This window comes from Pelobates fuscus, chromosome 7 (assembly GCF_036172605.1).
Source record: "Pelobates fuscus isolate aPelFus1 chromosome 7, aPelFus1.pri, whole genome shotgun sequence".
NCBI lineage: Eukaryota > Metazoa > Chordata > Amphibia > Anura > Pelobatidae > Pelobates > Pelobates fuscus.
The window spans coordinates 95,712,505-95,737,473 of NC_086323.1; the positions used below are offsets into that span (position 1 = coordinate 95,712,505).

At 37.9% G+C, this 24,969-nt stretch overlaps 1 protein-coding gene across 2 annotated transcripts in view; it reads right to left on the minus strand.

The window, feature by feature from the left end:
* Positions 1 to 5,997: 5,997 nt before the first annotated feature.
* The window catches only part of IP6K2 (inositol hexakisphosphate kinase 2), a 30,764-nt gene continuing 11,792 nt past the window's right edge, over positions 5,998 to 24,969 (minus strand). Inside the window, exons 2-6 of one of the 2 annotated variants that reach the window (XM_063426220.1) lie at positions 15,632 to 15,890; positions 13,219 to 13,444; positions 10,298 to 10,470; positions 8,177 to 8,352; positions 5,998 to 6,793 (exon numbers count right to left, since the gene is read on the minus strand). In XM_063426220.1, coding sequence (XP_063282290.1) covers positions 6,281 to 6,793; positions 8,177 to 8,352; positions 10,298 to 10,470; positions 13,219 to 13,444; positions 15,632 to 15,833 — 1,290 coding nt within the window. In that variant the 5' untranslated portion in view covers positions 15,834 to 15,890 and the 3' untranslated portion in view covers positions 5,998 to 6,280. Of the gene's footprint in view, positions 6,794 to 8,176; positions 8,353 to 10,297; positions 10,471 to 13,218; positions 13,445 to 15,631; positions 16,076 to 24,969 lie in introns of those variants that run through there. The other variant, XM_063426218.1, reaches the window with a different exon arrangement.

Genomic DNA, 24,969 nt, shown 5'->3' on the forward strand with positions numbered 1-24,969 from the left:
GGCTGTTATGGAAGGAAATAAATGCTCAGCATCCACGACCCTCAATACACACGGGCTACCGGAGCCGAGGAGAGGCTTGCCGTTGGGGTTCTAGTCCCTCGGAGGAGAGGTCCCTGCTGCACCAGTTGGTGGCCTGCCTGGCGGTGAGTGGAGTGGACGGCCGCCACTCCACTGTCCTGCCCAACGGAACCCAACAATCAAACAGAACACCGGCGGACCCGGTCCCGAACCCCCCCTCCCTCTGGACCGGGGGGGTGATCCAGGTCCTGGCCACAAAGCCACACATGGAGGCACTGCCAAACCACAGAGCAGGCCCAAGGTCTAACATAAGATGGCGGCAGCTGAAAGTGCGGGAACCAGACTGCAGAGACCACTGCAGTATACATGCACCACCTGGCCTACGCGACAACCAGCACCAAGCAACCCATACCCTGCAGCGGCGCCCAGGACTGGAGAAGCGACAATCACCCCGAGACCCGGCGCAATGCCCCACAGAAAGTGCCTGTTATTACACAAGCGGGCCCCGCTGGGGAAACGTGGGTGAGAGACTACCACAACGCTCCAAACACCCAAGATGGCGACAATCCTCACCACGCTACCTCATAACAACAAGCAGTCCTACACACCAAAGCAGCAGGCGACTAACGAGCTATGTACAGCGAGGGAGCAGCGGAAGCATAAGAGCTCGTGTCAACCAACAAACAGCGGCAAGTAGGGGAGAATGCCCCACAACAAGTGGCAGAGAGAAACCATACTCATAGCACTACGCACCGACACACGGAGCACACCGGCAGCCGCACGACAGGGGGGCACTGGATTCGACCCAGGACGGTAAAACCACAAGAGAGGGAGAGGGCTCGAGTGGCATGGACTTATCCAGGGTCTAAACCCTCCAGAAAAGCGTTGAAAGCTTGACAGAGGACTGTTCAGCTGCATCCCGCCGAGGTGTCGGGGTGCCCACATGTTCCAAGCGACTGCTATCAGGACTTTCAATACCTGTTATACTAAGCTCCCAGTGTCAGCAACAGCAAAGGCAAAAATGCATACACAAGCGAAGTTAACACTTGAGTAAATGTCTTTTGACAATAGATAGTAATCTAGACAAGTGCCCTGTGTTTAGTCAGCCTACTATCATGTCTCCCAATCGCCTAATATGTCACATGGGTGAAGCACTGGTTTACCTAGATATACCTCTCTCATGTATGTTTCATTAACTGCAATGTTAACTAAGTGAATGTACCCTATTGTTGTTAACAATCAGATATGCCTGTGCACTACCCCGCTCGCCCTCAAGCGGGTCTCACAGATCAGCCCCCCGAGTAGTCAGCCAGCGCAAGTCAGCCAGTGCAACGTATGTTTCATTAACTGCAATGTTAACTAAGTGAATGTACCCTATTGTTGTTGATAATCAGACGTGCCTGTGCACTGCCCCGCTCACCCTCAAACAGGCCTCGCAGATTAGCCCTCCGAGCGACTTAACTTGCTTACCTTTTCATGAACCATAAATGTTTAACAAGTTGACTACTCATTATTCAGAACACTCAATGGTTATAATCAAACTACGTATCAATCTTGATCTATAAAACAAAAATGTGCAGCTATCTCAAATGTCACATGTTTCACTCTGTGTTATTAAGCTTGTTGATGCTGTCGTGGCACTACACGCACGTATGTTAATTCTTGCACAATAAAAAAAGAATTAAAAAAAAAAAAAAGTTGGAATGGACAAACAATTGCTTTCTATAATATATTTTTGTTGTGAAAGGGGTTGTTGTGAATGGATTTTACACAGTGTTCAGCTACTTCTGGCGATGTTATGTCTTCAAATCAGTCAAAACATATATCATTGGATGTCTGCCATGGTACCGTGAAACCTGAAACACTCTCCCTGTTAAATTAAGTGTTCTTAAAATGCTCCGATACACATTGGAGCATATCTTGGACATCATGTGCCCTTGGTTGACAATTTAACCAGACAGCACGGGACACTGGGATGGGTGCTTGTTATTTACTATGGGAAGGGTTTAACATAACATGCAGGATTCACTTTTAGTAACCACCCTGAGGTTCTGCCAGATGTTCAACACTTTCAATTGCTCATATGGTAGTCATTCCAGGCATACTTTACTTTTTACTATTGAGCAGAATATAACCTCTTTTAAGAAGGGATCCCATTACATTAGTGCCAACACATTCTGTGTAACTGTACACCAGCTTCAATGCATTTATTACATTGTTCAAGAATATCCTGAAATATGTTATAAAATTGACATGAATATTGCCAAATTACCCCCAAATATGCGATTACAAACTCAGAGTAATTTGTGTTTGCAGAAAACATTCCTTTATAACCATTTTGGGCGTTTGAAGAAAATGTGGGATGAGGTCCAAATATTATTAAAGAAAAGAAAAAAAGTACATAATAGCCTGAAAAAGGATGAGTATCTAGATAATGTCTCTTTGTGGCTCTTGCACTGTTGCAGCAAGCCTAAAGTAGTCTTAACAAATAATAAGTAAAATATAACTTTCAATTAAATTCATTAAAATTCTATAGGTGAAAAAAGGAATACTAAAAAAACGCAGAGGGGAACGAAAAAGGAGAAAATGATTGCTAACCGGTGTTCCCCTTATCAGGTAGTAACACCTATAGCTCAGGAATACAAGTATAGAGAGACTAAGTGGAATAATGTCGATTTACCAAAAATTTAGCCTCCAACTCCCATCACCCTGTGCCACCGTGGCTGCAAAGGCTCCTTACCCTAAGCAGTGAGAATAATAGCCGAACTAGCAATGTTTACATTACAGCCTAGTGATAACTTCATTGGCCACTCCTCAGATGGCTGTTAGAGATTCTTCCTGGGTCATGGCTGCCTAAAATGCATCCAAACATTCAGTATCTCCTTTCTCTGCATGCAGCCACTGAACTTTCCTCATAGAGATTCATTGATTCAATTCATCTCTATGAGGAGATGCTGATTGACCACAGCTGTGTTTGAATTGTGTTGGCTCTGCCCCTGATCTTGCTCTTTGTCAGTCTCAGCCAATCCTATGGGGAAGCATTGTGATTGGATCAGGCTACCACTTCTGCTGATGTCAGCAGGCAGGTCAAAAGGAAACAGGGACAAAATATGCAGCTGCAGACTTGAATACAAGTAAGATTTTACTATATTTAGGGAGGCATGAGGGGACCAGGGTGGTTAGATGGTGGTTTTAACCCTATAGTGCTCCTTTAAAGGGTTAAAATAATAGCAATTGTGCACACAGCACTTTAGCATCTAAGTGAGGTGCTTTTGCAAATATGTTGCTATTGAAAATAGAATTTCCTATTTTCAGTGCTAGAGAGTCCAGTTTGACATACATTTCAGACGGTAACCAATGCTTGGTTTCAAATATAACTAGCTAATCCTTAGGTATGTGAGGTTGCAGGAACATTGCTTAAGTGCAGAGTGCATTACTATGCAGACACGGTTCTATCCTCCCAATTCCTCAGACATAAAGAAAGGTTGATCAGTCAGATGAAATATAAATTCAATAATTACTTTTCAGCGACTATAGTGCTACTAACTACAGGTAGCAGTGTATTGGGTAATTCCCCCAGTACACACCTACAAAATATAATTTTATAATTGCTGATTTAGCTTCAAACCTACCTATGCAGAGAACCTTACCAAAATATCCATCCTACAATAAATCTACTAGATACATTTCAAATGGAGGGGACACAGATTTCTTCTACTTCCCAAAGCACAGCTAGTTTTATCCCCTCTATGATGGATCAGTCCCCCTCACAAGCAACAAGCAGATGACTTTTCTTAAGGCTGTTTCCATGCCTTCTGCCTATATCACTTCCAACCACTTCTTAGATTACAGGCCTGCATGGAACTTGGCCCTCTTCACATTAAAGAGCAGCAATAATATGGATAATGACAAATTAAAGCGATGTCAACCTAGCATGAGCATTTATATGTATTTGAGCAAAACGAACACTAAAATATCACAGAATCACCTCTATGTTTAGAGCAAAGTTTTAAAATTAAATCAGTACTGACATGACCAATTCTGATTTATTCCCACAGGCAGCTTATAAAAATTGATAAAAGTGAGTAATTTTAATCCCATAAGGCAAATCTTGTACCCATTTGTATAACATTTAAGCGTCAGAGGAGCAAAAAGATCAGTATAAAATAGACCAATAAGTTATGTGCCAGTAGTAAAATATTACTTGCCATGGCTACCGTGCTCTTGGCGATTTGGCCAGTTCTACAAAAAGTCGACAATATTAGAATTTTCTTTACTCATTTTTACAGCACAAAATAAAATAGAGAAAAAAAAACTACAGCATTTAGCAAACTATTATATTTAATTGAAGAGATTTTATTTACTACTGTATTAAACACAAAAGTTATCCACTGTTCATAAACCGGATGCAAGGATGGGTTGCAGAAATCAATTGCGAACTTAAGGGTGAACATTTATGGCATTTGCGGTTTAAATAGCTACGCCAATGCCAGTTATTTCGATGGTGAGAAATGCTCTCCTAGATATTGCTGCTAAACATCTATTACGAAGCCTAGGTGTGCAATATAAACATCTAGAATATATCTGGCATTTGTATAAACACAGCCTTTCTACAAAAGAGTGAGAGGGCCTTCGTTAACTCCTTAAGGACCTATGACATTTTAATGCTGTCATCACAATTTGGCCCTCCAAAACAAGAGGTCAGCATGGAAAACCTGCTTTATTTAGTATCGGCAGTTCTATGTAATATTGGTGTCCCTAAATAAGGACATCCCATTTTGACATAGGATCTTTAAAGATGAATAACTAAAGATCCCCCCCCCCCCCCTCTCAGTTCACTTATTAGTGAATACACCCCTACATTTTTATGATGGAAAAATTCCATTAATGGTCATTAAGGGGTTAACCGGCCATCTGCAGCAAAAGAACTGAAATACAGTATCAAACCCGTGAACAGATTATTCAGAGTCAACCAACCAGAAAAAAAAATTGAAAACTGTTCCTCCTGAAAAGCATGCATGCAGGCAGTCCTCAAACTGGGTTGAATTAAGAAATGTTTTTGTAGAAGTGGCTGATATCCAACAGATTATTTTAGAAAATTATCCTAAGCAGAGTACATATGATCGACAACTAATTTTAGACAAATAGAGTCAAGCTGAAGTACAACTTGTGATTTATATGTAAAATGTATCTAATTCTCATTTTATCAAATAAATATGAATATTTAAGGATCAATGACAGGTTATTACATCGTTCACAGAACGAATTAGGAAGAAGACGGAAGGATGGAAGTCTGAAACTTCCATGATCTAACTCAATAATTGGGCTACAATAGGAGCACAAATGAGTCGAGGACTGCCTGTATTCACATTTTTGTACTCTAGCCAAGTCAGACGTTTACCAAGATATCCCTTAAATATTGTAACAAATTAGATTTTTGCTTATTTTTACAATTTCCCCATATCGCATTGTATCACAAAATAGATGTATTTGGTTTGCAATGATATCTTAAGAGAAACAAAATGTGCAAATCAGATGGGCCACAGTTCGTGAGAATTGAACAACCAGTTTTAACCACTATTTGTTTTAATGGATAATCCAACTAGCATTTGGTTTTTATGATTTCTGGCTGATAGAAGGCACATTTTCATGAAATCATATATCATCCATTATTATAATGTTCAACTGCTCTTGTAACCAGGGACTTTGCCCAGTAAAGAAAAAGGAAATTTATACTGAATTAAAACAAATTTACAATCCTACATAAAACAGCTGTCCAGTAGAACGCAACATATGAATGCTATTTTTTCTGTACTTTTTACTATTATTTAGTTTTTGTATCCTTGACAATGTGCAAAAACATTGTTGTTTGAAGGGGAAAAAATAACCTTTTAGCAAAAGGCAGTATTATGTGGAAATTAGCTTATTCAGTTTCCACGGATGCAAGGGCGCACCACTACAACAAAAAATAAAATAAAATGAAAAAAATAAGGAATTTTATTGGAACACAAACACACAGGTGTAACAGAGGTATTTGAATCATCAAATATGGAATGTTTTAGAAATATTTCAAATAAATAACATTATTAATCAGTGCTCCTTCCAGCAGAGCTGCAAGAAAATGCCCTCTTTTAGAACAAGTCTCTCCGATGTGGCTAGGCCTTCTCGGATCCTGTAATGATTTTTATGCCCACAAAGTGGTCATCATACTGGAATATAAACAGTCCGTATAGTGCTTCATGTGATGCAATCATTATACCCTTTATTCGCTGCTTTCATCTCTTATTTCTTTAATAATTGCTATTAAATTTTGAAGTCCAAAAATGTAGCCAGTGTCCAGGCCTTCATGTACAATGCTATCTTCCCCGTAAAATTTGCAGGTTGTATGTGCAAAGTCAATCATTCTAATGTCAACAGTGCTAGCGGTGGACTTATTAGGTGAGGGTTTATATGCATATGCTCCAGCTGATTCATCGGATGATTCCTCTGATAGATCATCTAAATCTTCTGGGTCCGAGTCCATGTGAACCTCCGGTAATTCTTTCCCATCATAAATAATAAGAAGTGAACTGGAATAGAATCGGTAGGATTCTTGTTTTTCTAAAACCAGTTTAAGGTCGGTCAGTTTTTTTATTACAGGTTCAAATAGTTCCCGGCGCAAGTATTTGCCATTATGAAAGAACTGGTAAAGTGCTTCTTTAAAACCCTGAACTGAAAGTTTCCTGCCATGGTATTTGTTCATAAACATAAGCTGCCCGGTACCTGTCTGGTAGACCTAAAATTCAACAAAGAGAAAAACAAATTACGTCTCAAATAATCAAACAAGGAATTATAAAACATCTAAATTGGAAATTCCTGGTTCAGCCATCTTTGCACTGTACATTTACAGTAAAACATCAGTTTATATAGAGCTGCAGTGTTTATAATTGCAGGGTTAAATTACTGGGCCGCTGCACCCAGACACTTTCATTGAGATGAAGTGGTCTGGGTGCCTATAGCGTTTATTTCTTTGTTAACTGAGTGGTGACACCTAAAGAGGGCTGCAAAGAATCCTCTTATCGGATGTAAATACAGATGAGAGGATAGTTTTGGGGCATCAATAGTGCACTAAAGGAACACTACAGCATTACAAATACAAATTTGCATTGATTCAATGCATGTCTCTGAAGAGATGTTGGTTGGCGCAGCACTTTGCTGCGCATGCTCAATAGTCTGCCAATGTTTTTCTATGAGAAAGCATTGGAATGGCAGAGATTATCAAGATTAAGGATTTCATCCATAGAGGTGGAGACAGCTGTGGAGAGACAGGCAAGGCAAAAAAAACAAAAAAAAACCAGTGCGTTTTAACACCTTTTTACTGCAATCTAAAGTGGGTCATGGGACCTAAATGGTTAGTTTAATACTGCAGTGTCAGGAATACATTTATATTCCTTTAAGGAAAGGTCACCATAGCAAAATCTACAGCTCTATGAAGGCAATAACCAACTACAGCTCTTAGAATAAATATACAGCCGAACATGGAAGCTTAATTTATTATGAAACAGTCTACTATAAATTAGCAGCGCTAGGACCAAAGTTTTTAGGTTGCCAGATTAAAAAAAAAAAAAAAAAATCATCGGTTGATGATAAACAATAAATCAATTAACTGAAGACGGGCCCATTTTACAATTCACATTTTAGATATTCCAGGTTGGGTGTCCCTATTTCAATATTGTTTATATCCCACATTATAATTAATCTTTAGCAATAAACTAGACTTTGGCATGACGTTCCACTCACTTTTCTCAGTCAATCTCTAGACATTAAAGCGTAATCCTGGCCAAAGACAATAAGTGCTATGGGCCAAAACTAAACAGAAATTCTGATATTCCAGTATCAATCATAATGCTGTGCTCAATATCTCTACTTTTACTTCTAACATTTAGCACCCCCTCCCCCGCTGGAGGAAGCCCTGCCAAACACACAGAAAAACATTGCTATGACTTTTTAAATGTTGCTATATTAACAAACACTTCCTAAAAGACATATGAAAATGTAAAATTTCGGTCCTTTAATTATGTATTAAGCTGGTGATATCTGCACTATACACAGAAAGCAATACCGCTCTAACAGAATCTCTGGCAACAAGACACTTGCTTTTCTGGTATCAGAAACTCACCTGCATGCCACACACCCGGACCCCAATAACTGCTGATGTGCTCTGTTGACACTTGCGTATCTGGTTAGCTTTTTTCTCCTCTGTTGCATCATCTCCATGCTGCCGAGTTCCCATCTTCAGATCCAGGACACACGGTGCTTGGTATCGGCAGGTGAGGTTTTCCAAAAGTATGAATTCTGATTGGTTAAGGAATCCAATTTATTTATTTCCCCACCCAAAATTCTATTTAAGTTTGGATGGATTTCTTGTTGAGTACTATCAGAATGTGACCACTTTCAAAACACACAGGATGTGTTCTCCCACGAGAAGGGCTGCTACCAAACATGTGAAATTATCCTGACTGCACAACCTAAAATGTTTTCAGCTGGCTGCATGTGCATTAAATACTTGCTAATGAAGTTCTCGTCAGTGATTTATTCTGCTATAGTGCGGTAGTTCTAAAATGTATGTGATGTGCATAAGCATTTGATGGATTACATTATTGAGTGGAAATTGTTAATACATTTTAAATATCAGTTTTAAATAATTGGAATGTCCATTTTCATTTTTTTTTTTTTTTTTGTCAGAAAAGAATGTTAGACATACAAAGCCTGGCAAATAACCTTTTCATATTTTACAAAGTGGTTTTACCAAGATAAGTTTCAGGCAGGAGTTTATCTACATCCGCTTTCTTTTCAAATGAACAAGATGAACATTGGAAGTGACTCAGGGCATTTAAAATTAATCGGCTTTCACTATCAGTACATGTCTCATCATCAGACTTCTTAAGATATGATAAGCAGATTAAAAACACATTTGTGTCACCTTTGCTACAGGAAGGGAACTCTGCTAGGTACACGTAGAACATGTAGTGTAAAGGGTCAATAAACCTGAGAAACCTCATCATCACACAGATTAGCTTGCCCACCATGAACAGTAAAATGTCCATGATCAAATTATATAGGGAAAGCCTTTGACCAATAAAACAAGGAGATTAAATAATTTAGAAAAACTGCAGAAATTCAGTCTAGAAATTAGCATGTGCAAAATGTATAACTTATGATGCCACAGACGACAAACAATATATTAACTTAACGGGAATATGAAAAACTTATATGAGAATTGCAAGTTTCCTTGCCTAACATTTGCAATGCGTATGTCCACTGTCCATCATTCTGTATTCAGTAAATAGACCCTATATTTGTATGTGTTTGGGAAGATGGCAGTAATTAATAGCTTACTCAAATATTACAATTCATTTTTATCCTGTTTGATGCATTAACATCAGAAAGCTGCAGGTACACAAACAGCACTACAGCAAATTTAAGCCTCAATAGGGTTCTACATATAATTAGCAGTTTAACAAGTTGAACGCACAGATAAAAAAAAAAAAGCGGTGATATTTAAAGTTCACATTACATCAGGGTAGTACATTAGTACAAATATGTGACCAGCCAGCAACTACGTCATGTAGAAGACTATAGGAAAAAGGATCTGGCATCCAGGTGATAAGTGTTTATCAAGGGACATCAAGAATTGCCTCATGTTGTAAAGGTTGCACTGATCTTGTGTTAGACTAAGACATGTGACAAGCAAGCACATGCAAAGCTGTAGTAAGACCACAGGGGTGTGACACTCAAAGAACGGACACTGCATATTTCTAGATACAAATACACATGGAGAGTAAGTGCCAGGTACATGCAGCAGGGGGATGTAAATAGACTGAATATGTAAGGATAATATTTAACACTCCGACATGGCCTTTATAATAACTATTATACCCAACTATGTGAGAAACCATGTTCACCCTTAAGAAGCCTATGGCAGGGTGTATTTTTTTTTTTAGGGATGGGTAGGTGTGATGGAGGGGAAGATTAAAATAAATAAAACACAAACCGCAAACTCTGCTGACTTGAGAACAGACAAAATTGAAGCCGAAATAGCTGAACTGGAAAAATAACAAATTCAGCAGAGTTAAAGTATAGCAAGTTGGTTCTCAAGTCACAGCTTGCTGTTTGGTGAATAGGCGGATTTGCTAGCTCAGCACAATGTGAGCTGGAGTCCAACAGTATGCAGAGAAATTGAATTGTTACATTGTGCTAAACAACATGTCTGTACTTTAATGGTTTAATGAAAGGATACTATATTGGTTTCGGTGTTTGGCATTTTCCTTCATACGCTGCAGCTGCTGCTGGTGACATTTCATACTCCAAGGGTTGTGCTTGAATTGTGAACCAACATTCCCTTTTTTTTCCACACTGTAATATAGGACTTCAGATTTCTTTAACCATTCAAACTCCTCCTCCAATTTGTGACTGAAAATAAACAGAAAATGGGATGACTACAACAGACACATTGTTTACCATTTTTTAAACTACCATACTGAGCATTAAAAATAATTAACTACCACAAGACACGTGTATTAATATCAATTGTAATATTCTGTCAATTCAAATGTACCAAAAAACAAAACAAAATTTGTTTAGCTCATGGGTTAAGTTGGCTGAGAGAGTTCATCAAAAGCTCAATGCAGAACCTCCAAAACCTGAGATTTTACAAAAATGCAAGAAATGCCAGTAGATTGAAGTACATTTAAATTTTATCAATTATTTAAATACACACATACACGTGTGCATTTTTAAATAACTAAAATTTTATTTTAAATATATCAATATATACACACATACACAAACACATTCAATAATCCCCTGCTTGCCAGTTTCTACCTTTCACGCGGTCTAATTTCAGTTCACACTTAATATATTTCGATCCACAAAATTGTTGCTATTCTGCACCCAAAATGCCACGATTAGCAACACTTTTGCTGTTCGAGGAAGTGTGTTTGGGGAATTGCATTTTAAACAGAGCCCTAGCAACCAGTTGTAACGCAAACTTCTAGGGGGAGTTACCGAGCATTGACTGTACACCAGCAGCCTCCTGTTGGTTGCACGCTTAAGTTGAGGGTTCACCATGTCCACAAGGGGGGAGAATACTCTGTTAAGGAATATAATACACTGTGTTTTCACTCGCACTTTTTTGTGCCGATGGAAGTTTTGAGACTTTTTATTTTGAAAAGGTGCAATAAAACCTAAGATTTATTTTACATTGTTTAAAAGTGCCTGGATTGCTTTTGCCAATATATTATATATAACAGTATCCCAGTGAGTAATGCCAATAATGATAGATACTCTAACACCTTAGTGAGTTTTCCCTTAAAACCTCACAGCAAACACATGTATACATACAATGGTAGGTGGAGTATCTTTCAATTGAAGTTGAAATAGTTCCTGGACCAATATATTCTAGGAATAAAATATAAACAGACAAAAAATAGTGCAATATAGCCAATGTAAATAGTAAATGAAAAGACACTCACAAACGCAGAGCCATAGAATTCGGCTCAGATTTCCAGCTTTGTATGATGTAGAGGTACCCACTCCCTTCTTTATGCTGATTGATGATCACAAGCAAAATGATGTCCTCACAAATATAAAGTGCTTTATTGTAAAGTGCACATTGTAATTAAAATGTAAAGATTAGAATGAAATAAAGTCCTTTTAAGTGCAAAACGCGTTTCACCTCATATAGAGGCTTCCTCAATTTTGAAGGCAAGTCCTTGGTATAAAGTCCTTTTAAGTGCAAAACGCGTTTCACCTCATATAGAGGCTTCCTCAATTTTGAAGGCAAGTCCTTGGTATAAAGTCCTTTTAAGTGCAAAACGCGTTTCACCGCATATAGACGCTTCCTCAGTTGCTGCCAGCAACTGAGGAAGCCTCTATGAGGTGAAATGCGTTTTGCACTTAAAAGGACTTGCCTTCAAAATTGTACGGTCTTGATTTTATTTCATTCTATTCTTTACATTTTAATTACAATGTGCACTTTACAATAAAGCACTTTACACCTATACTTACCATTGTGAGGACATCAATTTGCTTGTCATCATCAATCAGCATAAAGAAGGGAGTGGGTACCTCTACATCCGACAAAGCTGGAAATCTGAGCCGAATTCTATGGCTCGGCTTTTATGAGTGTCTTTTCATTTACCATAGCACTTTACTATTTACATTGGCTATATTGCACTATTTTTTGTCTGTTTATATTTTATTCCTAGCATATATTGGTCCAGGAACTATTTCAACTTCAATAGAAAGATACTCCACCGAACATTGTATGTATATATTAATATTATTTGAGCATATCAGTTAACAACCATTTACTCTAAAAGTGCAGGAATTCAGAACTAATGTCAAGAGGGAAACGGAGTGGTTTTGAAAAGCCTTCAAAACAGAATTTTATTTACATACAGGTGGATGCGGACATAGTATAATTATTCCACCCACTATGGAGGGGGTATTTTAGGGTTCTGGTATTGTGTGGAAAGAGTTTTTACTATATGCAGTGCTTGTGCATTTTATGGAGTTCCCATTGACTTCAATGTTTCTTTTACAGAAGCATTATTTGGATATTTTACCACTACACTGATAATGTAATATTTACTGCGATGTATTCTCTCACATGATCTATATGCATTTTTTTCTTTTTACTTTATATGCTTTTTGATATTGTTTGGCACAGCCAATCATTTATGCTGTAAAAATGGCAAAACTCTTAGGTTTAGCCACCAAGTCCAAACTTTAACTGGCTGAAATGTGAAAGGCACAATTAAGCACAACCCATGGTTTTGGAGAAATTCTCCAATTCCTCTGTATTTATTTTAGCCATAATCTTGTAATTAGTTTTATTTTTCAATTTGCTACAATTTGGAGGTTAGTGTATAAACCTCATAATGTGGAATGGCATAGTTACAAATGCGCATTATTAAAACGGACATTAATCATGAACACTGCATAGTGTTTTACAGCAACAAGGCACATCTTCTGAAACAAAGCAATCCCTCCTTAAAATGTGCCATAACAACTATCTGGATGAAAGGGTGTGGGGCTGGGGGTAAACATGATTCACAATCGATAGCTTTGCTAGAAGTTCACACTGGAGAAGGATTATATGAAATGGTCTTGCAGAAAACACTAACAGGCTAACTTTTTATGATCAATGAAGCTCACCTTTTCATTTTCTCTTCCTTTCTGTGCTGCCGGACTCTCTCCTTGGTAATGTTATCATTTTCCAACATAAGAGCCTTTTTATTCGACCACCGTAGCAGTTTGCCTTTAGGCTCACTGCATTCCGAATAATCTAAATTTTCCAGGTTGTCTTGGTCCCCATTTAAGGGATAGGCGATTAGACACAGATTCCCATCTTCGTCCTCCTCGAAACTCACAGACACCACACCTGGGGAGGGTAGAGAATAGAGGCATTTAAAAATAAAAAAGTGGTGTGTTAGATTAAGTGTAACACAGGGTTACATCAGAACAGTGTGTGTTTGTTTTCTTTCTTACCCAATCCTTAGTACAAATTCTGCCACAGGTCAAATATGATCTGCCAACCTAACAATGCCAAAACAACTAAACACAGAAACACCTGACACAGGAACACAGCATATTAGCACAAAAAGGTTTAGGGACACTTTATTTAAAACGTGCTTTTTAAAAAAAAAAAAATATTATTTATTTGTTTTTTAAATACAACACAACATTGACAAAATAATAACAGGAGACAATTTCAATTCTTTAAAATATTTATTGAAACCAAATAAATATCTTTATTGATTGTACTGAAGAAATAAAAGATGTAAAACATTTTTTTTATTTACATCTTGCAGTGAAACACCAGTAAAGGGTTTCAATTGTAAAGCATTGCAAAGCAAAAAAAAAAAAAAAGCATTTAAAGTTAATCACAAAAACTGTGAAGGTTTCAAGGGATCTGTTTGAAAGGAGCATAGCAAAAACTAAAATAAACAAATACAAAACAAAAAAATGGAGAGGGAGGAGGAGAGAGAAAAAAAAAGGAGGAAAGATGGGGCAGGGGACACACATCAAATAACAAACATTGCCTAAAAAGCAACTCCTGAAAATCATGAAAGTTTTTTTAATTTTATACTACTAGGGTAAAATACTTGTTTTATTTGCAATAAAGTTGCAAAGTGAGAGTTAAAACACATAAAACAAAGCCAAACGTCATGTTCTTACAATACTATGTAAATAGCCTTAAAAAATGCACCTCTTCTGTATGTATCAGTCTTTGATAAACTGCTTTTGGTTTGTTTTTTTCTTTTCAGTCTTTGAGATATCTGAAAAGGTTTCAGATGTTATCGGTCTCTGCCGTAACATTGTCTTTAAAGTCCTTAATCTCCCTCTTTTCTAGGATTTCTTGAAGCTCACATCCCTCTGGTAGAAAATTGCCCTTCTGAGCTGAACACGGACCTGTGACTTACAGTAGCTGGTAAGGGAGTGCGGACAAGCTCTGACATTACCTGCTTTAAAGCACAGAAAAAGTAGGGAGGGCTACAAGGATAATGGGGACAAGTCAGCCAGCAAACAGCCTCATCGTTTTACCCCAGTGTGAGATCAGTGTACATAGACCAAAGCTCCCTGGCCACCCACCATTAAAAATAAAATAAGCAGCATAAATAATAACACAACTAATAAATGTTTAGATTCAAAAGATCACAAAAGCAGGTTTTAAATTATTTAACATATTCATTGTAACAATTTGCAAATCCTTACCAAAAATTTGCAATATGCAAACCTTAAAAAACAAAAACAAAATCAGACGTATGTAAACATTCTACCTTTTTCTTAAAATAAAATAAACACTTGTAGATATAGAAACATGTCAGAGATTAGAATGATATTTTCTGAGACTGTTCGAAGACAGAACAATATCTTGAAAAGATTCTTAACCAATGAATCACTGTTAGATTGGGTTACACAAAGTCATTTAAGGAAAAGAAAAAAAGGAAAAAAAAAAAAAAATCAACTACCAAGTCTGGGATTCCCCTAGCACACTTGAGATGATTCACTTTCAGCCCAACTTAAACATGCTTGTAGTTTAATTTCCTTAGAAATAAAAGACAACTAGGAAAATATAGGATAGATTAGAGATTAAGGGCACCACACTACTGTGATCAATCCTTTTCAATAATCATACAGTTTTTGTTTTTTTTAATATTCAAGACAAATAGACAAGAAAATGAAAACTGAAATATGTTGGTGTTTAAACCAACTCTCTGGACAGAAATGCAAAAAGGTATGAGAGAAAAGTAGAAGGGAAAAAGTTACAAAAGGCTATTAAGACCATGAATGTTTTAAAAAGCTGGGCTGAAGCTGGTGCACTTACCTACAGGTGCCTACGGGCGACTTAGGGCCGAAAGCAATTTTTTTCTAAACTCTAATGCTTTTTAGTCAGCATCTCCAAAACACGCATCACAGCCTGTCCCTGACAACATCGAAATACATGAAAAACAAGAAATCCAAAACCACTTCGATAGGGAAGAGTTTTAGGAAGAACAGGTAATACCAGAATAATTTGCAAATATAAAAATCAAAAGCACTCAATTGCAAAATAATACACACGTACCTTTATATTGAGGTGTAAATTTCCTTATCTCGGAAGGGAGTGTTTCATAAAACAGATGCTCCCTTTGAATAAGGGGCTTACAGATGGTTTTGTCATTAAACCTAAGGACACAGGAGTGCCCTCCGACCTGGTGTAAAAAAGGTTCGAGCAGAACTCCCTTTGCGTAGTGCTCCACTTCCATGGCTCCGAATGCTGGGCTCATCGTTACTGCACATTAGAGAAAGCACAGTGTCCTTTGCAGCTTACCCGTTTAAGGCTTCTGTGAAAAAGAAATGTAACAAGATCCCTTCGTTTTAGAAAAAAAATGCAAGGAGAAGCAGTTCAAAAATGTATGAGAAAATGTTTCTATTTAATGTTTGCTAAAGCACACAATCCACGCCATGCCTCCTGCGACTGCATATCCCCAACTGAGCTTTAAAGCTTCCAACAACGAGACAAATAGAGTGATGTCACACACTGCAAGACAAACAATCTCACTAACTCCTCCTGGAACACAAGAGGCCAATCCTGAGCAGCCGTCTCTCACAGGCTGGGAGGATCCAGAGCCAGAGAGAGAGACAAAAGAAGGTGGGTGAAGGAAAACACTGGTGTTCTCATCTGTTTTTGTCCTTCTAAACCACATAAGAATTTATGATAAGCAACAGCTCCAAGTTTAAAATGACCTATTTCTTCCACAATTGCCACTTTGAAAAGGATAGTTTTAAACCAACATTTATGCCTTGCTTTAACCCTTTAAACACATTACTTATCCCTCTTGCTAATTGTGATTGCCCATGTGCAATCCGAATTAGCAAAATATATGACAAAACAGAATACATAGGGGCAATTATGGATCTTATTTGCTATATGTTATAAGACTTTATTCCATCACCCATGTTACATGTAGCATCAACATTTCAGTCTTCACAGGGTCATTTCTCAAGATGAGATCTTGACAAAGGACTCTGCAAGGTCCAAATGCTGAATGGGACACAGATTAAGTCACTTTTCGTGTAGTACAATGTTTAAATTAATCTGCCTTTTAAAATAAATTACATATATATGTATGTATACACACACACACACACACACACACACTATAAACACAAAACAAACTCAGCTAAGTAAAATTATTTATGTAATGAAATATGACAAAATGCAAAACTATCAATAAAACATGTAAATTGCCAATACAGGATAACAATAGTGCAACAAACAGTTTCCCCATCTCCACCGAACTGAACAGCACTGAGTCTTGTGTTTTTCAAACTGATCCTTTAGGTGATGCTTTATAATAAATTTCAATCTATGCATTGCAACTTAATTACAAGCACTCCAAAATATTCTGTGCATCTAGCACACGAGCCGGAACCACAGAAAACGACCTAAACAGTTGCACTCACAGTGCACCTCAGACACATGGGCCACGAAAATATGTTTCTACTTCCCTCTGCAGTGTCCCACCCTGTAAACACTTCAATAATATTACTTTACAGCAAGAATCTCAATAGTCTATTGTTATGGTGATCATTTACCCATTACTCTATTTCAGAGATGGGCAAATGGTAGCCACACAGTAGTGTAGCAGCAGTACTTTAACCACTTAAATAATCATGGGAGTTTTAGTCTTACAACTGCATACGGTTTAAAATTTGCACATCCTGGCTCTAGAATGTAACTTTTTTTTATTTTATTTTTTAGAATCCTCCAGATCACTTTATGTTCACCTTAACATGTATATCATAATTAGCTCTTTATATTGTCATTGTTCTTGCTCCAGCAGAGCCAATATACAAGTCAATATGCATGTTATGACTCCGTTATATTTATCCTGTACAAACTCTCTGTTTAAAAAAAAAAAAAAAAAAAAAAGTCATTGTACAGGTCGACGATGAAGTCAGTGCAGCTTAAGTAACTAGAAAAGCTACAATTTCTGGGGAAATTGTGTGAAGTGTTCTTGCCTCCACCGGTAGTCTACAACTGGAGTGGGCGGGGTAACTTATTATTTATTTATATAGCACATTTAATTGCAACGTTGTTGCCCAAAGTGCTTCACAGTTACATTAAAACATACATTTATAAAAACATTAGCAGGTGCAAAAGGCCCTGTCTATGACATCACTTGCTGCTGCAGCCTGGCACAGGTCAGAGTATTTTGGCGGTTGCCATCTTCAAACGGTTGTATTTTAAAAACTATAAATCCTATAGCGAAGAGCTTTATATTGTGAGAATCACAAGACCCAGACCTACATTTTGCATAGTATGTCTCTGAAATATTAACAATGAAGGCACAGTCGCAATTTAGAAATTGCCCTTCAAATTTGAGCTAGCTAGAGTGGAGTTTCAATGAATGTCAATGGACGGCGTGAGTTGCAAACAAATGGTCATATTGTGAAAACTATCAGGACTATGGCTTAGCCGTGGACATTTCTAGTGGCAGCAGGGATAGCTGAACATTTTGATATAAGATTTGTGTAGGTGGGCTTGAAAATGAGGGAGTGGTGGCAGTTTAGAAATCATGTCCTGATTTTTCAGCTTTTGTCACCTCCCACTCTAGCTTTGAACATTTTGCCATTCATTCCAATGGGACCCATTTTGCCTCGAGAACGACGATATTCCGTGAACCATTCGGCGAAACGTTCCACAAAGTAATAGCACACCAATCGGGAACAATCCGCACGTTTTGGTATATTTTTGTCTATGTAGTGTAAAAACTGTGGGAGGAGTTAGGGTGGTAAATTTGGCTATAATAAGAATAATAATATATATGTGAGATAACATTAAGTGGCCTTGCTATGCAAGAACACTTAATAATAGCAGTTGTGTGCCTATGACAGTCTCTTGACAATCATTTAAAATACCAGACTGTAACCAAGTAGCTCTTTCATCAGCAAGGGGGAGCTCTAAGCTATTTTCCAGAGCATCACTTTCACGCCTTTGTTTACTCTACTGAGCTGCTGACAGGCTTTGCGTAATCCTCATATTACATTTGTTTTCTTTTCTTTTGGAAACACAGTCCACAAAAAACACGTCTTAAAGCTGCCCATCACTAGAAAGTGACACAATATACAGAATTTCTTAAAAGTAAATTAGCAGTCAACAAGTAAACACAAGATGCTTTATCTAAGAAAATGCTACTGTACCACACCCATCTGAATCCCACACGAGCTCATTACCCGACAGAGTAATATGGCAAATTCTATATACTTTCAGGAATTGCAAGGTCTCCTAATCCCCAGTGCCTTACATGTACCTTACAATACTAATAGGCCATAGAAACTGTGGCAACAGATAGAAAGCCTTTTCTGATGCAGAAGACTGAATACATTACAAAGTTATAGGTTACTCAAGCCTCTAGCACTGAAAGAAACAAGTAATTAACAGAATGTTGCTCTAAGTCTAAGTAGCATGATTATCGGCTAATACAGATATGCCCTCTGACTGCTGGTAAAAACAGGTTGCTCTCATTTCTTCTACAATGAAAGGATAATTTTTTCATAAGGTTTAACCCCTTAAGAATACATACAATGTCGTAGGTGAATCACACTTCCAATAATGTCTAAAAGGAATATACAAAAAGCAACATAGTATAATACTGTTATAGCAATATGGTAATGAGTGTGGGAGTCTGGTACTCACAAGCCTAGAGCCAAATCACAGCATATGGCTCTCATGGATGTTGCCTTGGGACTCTTTATACAGGAAGTCCCTCTCCTGTTTTTGGACAGCCTTCAGTCAGCAAATGATCAGAATTCCACACTTCCACTGGTGTTTTTTTCTCAAAAGAATCACTTTTATTGTTCCACAATTTGGAGTAAAATACAGTAAAACGCAGTAAAAAAACGCAAGAAAAATAAAATAAAGTAAAATATATGAAGTATAAAATAGACTTGCAATTAGTCCTGCCAATGGCAATGTAAAGTCCAAATGCTCCGACCTAACTCAGGTAGGTCCCACTAATTGTAATTAATTAGGATACCTAATTATGTAAAAATATTACATAAATATACATGTAGAATTAATATGTGTATAATTTTGTAATATTTTTTTATATATATATATATATATAGTGATATATACGTATATATTTATGTATATAGATATATATATATATTTTGTTCTACGTGTATTTTTATATAAATATATATATATATATTAATATCACAATACAGTTAGAACGAAATAACATCTATATATTTTTTAATTATTTATTTTTATTTTCATATTTTTTTTATATTATATATATATATATAAATATATAACAATAATTATATATATTTAATCAGTATCAGTCTACGTGTAATTTGATATTATATATATATATATATATATATATATATATATATATATATATATTTTTTTTTTTTTTTTTAACACTTATTTAACGTTATTTGATTTTATTTCCAGCCAGCAGGGGGACTAACTCATTACAATGCAGCTGGCAGCTAACCCGGCCATGTGATTGGGAGGTCCTCGCAAGGACCTCACTCTCATATGGCTGGGGGGGCTGCAGGAGGACGGATGTGCCGTGGGGGGCTCCCTGGGAGTCCCCTCCAACCGCGATCGCCGGCGACCGGGTAAGTAAGAAAAAAACAGAGGGCGTACTATTACACCCTGCGGCATTTAGAGACGCTTAGAATAGGGCGTAATAGTACACCCTCCGGTTTTAAGGGGGTTAAAAGCAGCTCTGCCTTAATATCTTTAATTAATTCCCTCCCGTTTACTGAGGGGGTGTGTGTTAAACAGGCTGTATGTTTGTTGAAAAGGCCAACTACTTAATACATTTGATATTACCTGACTTAACACACCCTATACTGCAAGACAGGCGTTTCTTATGCCCAAATAACTGCAGCTTCTGCAAGCTGTGATTAGAAATACCATGAATGACAAAAAGCATACATGTTTTCACTGGAGGTATATCTTGTGAATAGCAGAGTCCTGCCTTCTCTTCCTTAATGCATTATATGTATTGTCAATTGAACCACTTCAGCTGTCCACCCTGGGTGGAACTAACATTGTAGACCGTGCGGCTGGGACCCAGAACACGCTAACTTTTGTTTCCTGACGGTCCTCTCTCCAACTCTTGCAAGACCCTGACCGGTATACCAGGCTCACGAGAGTTGGAGAGAGGGTCTGCGGGTCAATACTAAGTCAGTCCCTAATAATACTCACAGTAACTTGGCTTTAAAGGGTCACTATAGTGTCAGGAAAACAAAGCAGTTTTCCTGACACTATAGTGCCCTGAGGGTGCCCCCACCGCCATTTCTCAATGCTTTCCGATGGACGCTCTGCGCGATGGAGGCGAAATTCACTAGACAGCCACTAGACTGGCTTAACCCCAAATGTAAACATAGCAGTTTCTCTGAAACGGTTATGCTTACATGTGAAGGGTTAAAACCTGAGGGACCTGGCACCCAGACCGCTTCATTGAGCTGAAGTGGTCTGGGTGACTATAGTCTCCCTTTTAACTACAATAAATGTGTTTAGAAATCAGTCTGTATAAATAAGATACATTGTTCTTTTTCTAAATTACATTTTAGTTGATTTGATATTAACTAAACACTCGCATCACTACAATTAAAGGGACACTATAGTCACCAATACAACTACAGCTATATATTTGTTCTGGTGAGTAGAATCATTCCTTTCAGGCTTTTTGCAGTAAACACTGTATTTTCAGAGAAAATGCAGTGTTTACATTACAGCCTAGGGATAACTCCACTGGCAGCTCTTTAGATGGCTAAACTAATAAGTGCTTCCTGGGGTTGAGCTGCACAGTGTGCATCACTGCCATTCAGTGCCTCCACCCTCTGCATGGAGACACTTAACTTTCCTCATAGAGATGCATTGATTCAATCCATCTCTATGAGGAGATGCTGATGGGCCAGGGCTGTGTTTGACATGTGCTGGCTCTGCCCCTGATCTGCCTCCTTTCCAGTCTCAGCCAATCCTATTGGAAAGCATTGTGATTGGTTCAGAGAATCACTTCTGATTATGTCAGGCAAGCAGGCAGGTCAGGGGCAGCAGCTGCAGACTTAAATAAAAGTAAGATTTTACTATATTTAGAGAGGTAAAGCATTGCCTGGGTTGGCTAGATGGTGGTTTTAACACTATAGGATCAGGAATACAGGTTCAGGAAGTTACATAGAGTCGTTGAGAGAAAACTCCATGTGGAAACAATCCCAACTATATGATCAAAATAATGTGGGGGCACATGATGCATCTTAAAAGATTATTCTTCAACCACTAGGTTCAAATAGAAACAGCATCCACAACAGAGTCCCTAATTAACACTTGAATGTGATCATATTATATTAAACAGGTGAATTTGAGCACCATGGATACAGATAGCCCCATGAGGACAAATCAAATCTGTTTTTTCAGGGAACTCATACATAGGAAGATATTATAAATGCAAATTAAATTTTTGTTCGGTTGGTCAGATGTTTTGTTACACAGTGTGAGCTTTAATAAACGTATTAAAAAAAAAAATAAACAGGTTCAAAGGTTTCATATTAGGCTAATTACCAATTAGCAGTGCCCGTCTGATGTAAAAGCGGTGTGACAATTAGCACTTTCATGTGAAAGCAATACTCCTTTGTATATTTTACTAAGCTATAGATATATAGATAAAATACTCCTCCATAAAGATGATACATGGGGGGCTAAAAAAAAATTGACAGAGGAATCCATATTCCAGGATAACACCCCATATATTGCTAAATTGCGGTTTTCACGCTTTCCCAATAGGTAGACAGCAACTAAGGGGGACAGAGACAATGTACCCAGACCACTTCAGTGAGATGTCAATTTAAAGCGTACCTGTCATGATATAAACAAAATAAGTTTAAAGAGCAGAAAATGTAATCATCGTTGCTGGGAAATGCCAAGATTTTAATTGAGAGGGTCACTACAAGCACTTTAATTATTCAGAATGGCTAATATCACTCTTTGCCAATGCCAAAGCATGGACAGTGAAGCCAGAGTGCTTCAGGAGTATTGCCGTGCTTTAGCAAGTGTCCTTACAAACCCACTACAGAGGGGTGGGAGACCTGAGGGTGGCTGTTTCAGTAGTAGTCCAGCAATCATGGACTTCCTAGCAGGGCACTATGTAGAAAAGGTAAGATATTGAGCTTGTGCATAAATTGCATTTAAAATCTGGCATTTTGAAAAACATATATGCTGCTTTAGGAACATTTATCCATTTAGGTGAACCTGTTAACGGATTTGGAAAAGAAAGGAAGAAGATAGTGTGTAGCCAAGTGAGAATGTGAAATTAACTCCGATTTAGTATTTGCATAAAAACAAAAAAGGTTATAGATTTCTTCAGGGAGAAGGGTTCATGTTTATTGTTCTGTAAACAGGAGCTAGGCTTGCTAACTAACAATGAATAATTTATTGCTTCCAGGCCATGACCCTATCTTCTATGACTTGACTCCGTTTGGCTGAAACACACTTTGTATAACACTGGTGGATGAACTTTGCAATCCAGATTTTTATGAACCAGTTTTATAAATATGAAGTTAACCAAGCTTGGACAGTAAAGTGGAGGTAGTACAGTAAAAGTGGAGGTTCCTAATAGCAGTAGACGGCAATGGTAAAACAATACACCAAAAGCTCTATAAAGGTGGCCTATGCAGTCCATGAGCATCTATGGAAATGCCTGGCATTTACTGAGCAGGTCTCAAGTATATTTAGTAATGTGTGCTATTCTAACAGTGAGGGAAACAGAAAAGAGCCTGCTTTCAGTCAATGGTAGACAGTTCCAGTACAGTACCTTTAATGCTTACTAAATCGAATAGCTGGCCAAACACTGAGTGAAGAGGGTATGGATTGTAAATTAGGATTACAACGTTAATAGGAACAAGAAATAGTGACCTCCTTCCTGAGCTTTTAAGTCCCAGTACTCAAGATTGAGTTTTGCTACTGAGTGCACAGTGAGCCAGTTTCACTTCTCCTATTCAAGGCAGCTGCATTAACAAAGGGCAAATATCATTTTTACTGGGCTTCCAGAGAGCAGATATTCCAATGTTTATAGTAGGGTAAAAACACACATATCCAAAGAAATTAAGTTGTGGGTGATAAATTATATGTAACAAACTGTCTTCTTTGCAATTGCTCCCCTTCTCTTCTTGACAGTAGTTCTGCCCTTCGCTCAGTTCAGTCCAGGCAGCTAGTTAGTTCCTCAGCACACCTCTTATTTGATGCCAGTGTAACATCACTCATTCAAAACTAGCAATTCTTTATTGCCTCCATCATTTCAGACTGGCAGATTTTCATAGGCCTCCCCTATCATCTCACCTGTATGGTATAGGACGGACGGACGGACGGACGGACACACACCTTCTCTCCATGAGATTTCCCAAATGACAGTAGTCACATATTCCTCTGGGTCTGGGTGTTTCCTCCAATCCATCCACAATTCTCCTACAAGGCAGTGGTCACACACTTATCTTCTTTGGTGACAATTTCCTCCCATTCCTCTCTTGCGTTCCACATAGCTGAAGTCCTCTAAATAATTCTCTATCCCCTGGAGTTTCCATTTCCCATACCCCTGTCTCTTTCACATAATTGTTCAATTATTTATTTTCTGCTTCAACCGGAGTCACTTAGCTATATATCCAGCTCACAGAGATTGTATGATGTCATCACATTATGAACCATATTCTGGAGCTTTAACAGGCACTTTCAAATACCAAAATCTCCTTAGTTACTGCAGTGGTTATGATGCAATGAAACAGTGCTGTCCCGATTTATGTAAATATTATGTAAAATGTCCAGTATCCTAGCCATTTTTTTATTCCAGTTTGGAGAAGCAAAAACTCCTAGTTCATGCAGAGGATGTAAGCTTTCAGAATCTGCAGCAGACACCTACACAGAGACAGGACTCTAGTATTTCAGATCTGTTTACATGACACGTGTAAAGCTGTAACTCTGCATTGCAGCACCCGCTTGAACTGCGCATGTTGAACAAATTGCCCTGTTTATGCCCAGAGTAAAATTCTCATTAAAATGTATAATAGTAAACTTCTTATTTAGCATTTGGATGAAATCAGACTACTTTACACAAAAACATTAACATTTGCATGGTGTAAATTTTGCATGTGCAACCGACATTGAAGCTGCAAGGCAGCAATATTTAAGTTTAAAGGCTTGGCAATTACTGGTTTCATGTTACTCCATGGCCAAGCATGAGAGCTGTCACAAATAGAATTGTTATACAGTTTTAACATTACCTCACCTATGCTGATGGCAAAGAAATGCAATATAGAGGTTGTTTTTTTTGTTGTTGCTAAGAATGAAAGCACACAATTCAAGTCCAAAAGAGTCTATGCCTGATAAATGCAGCAAAAAAAAGT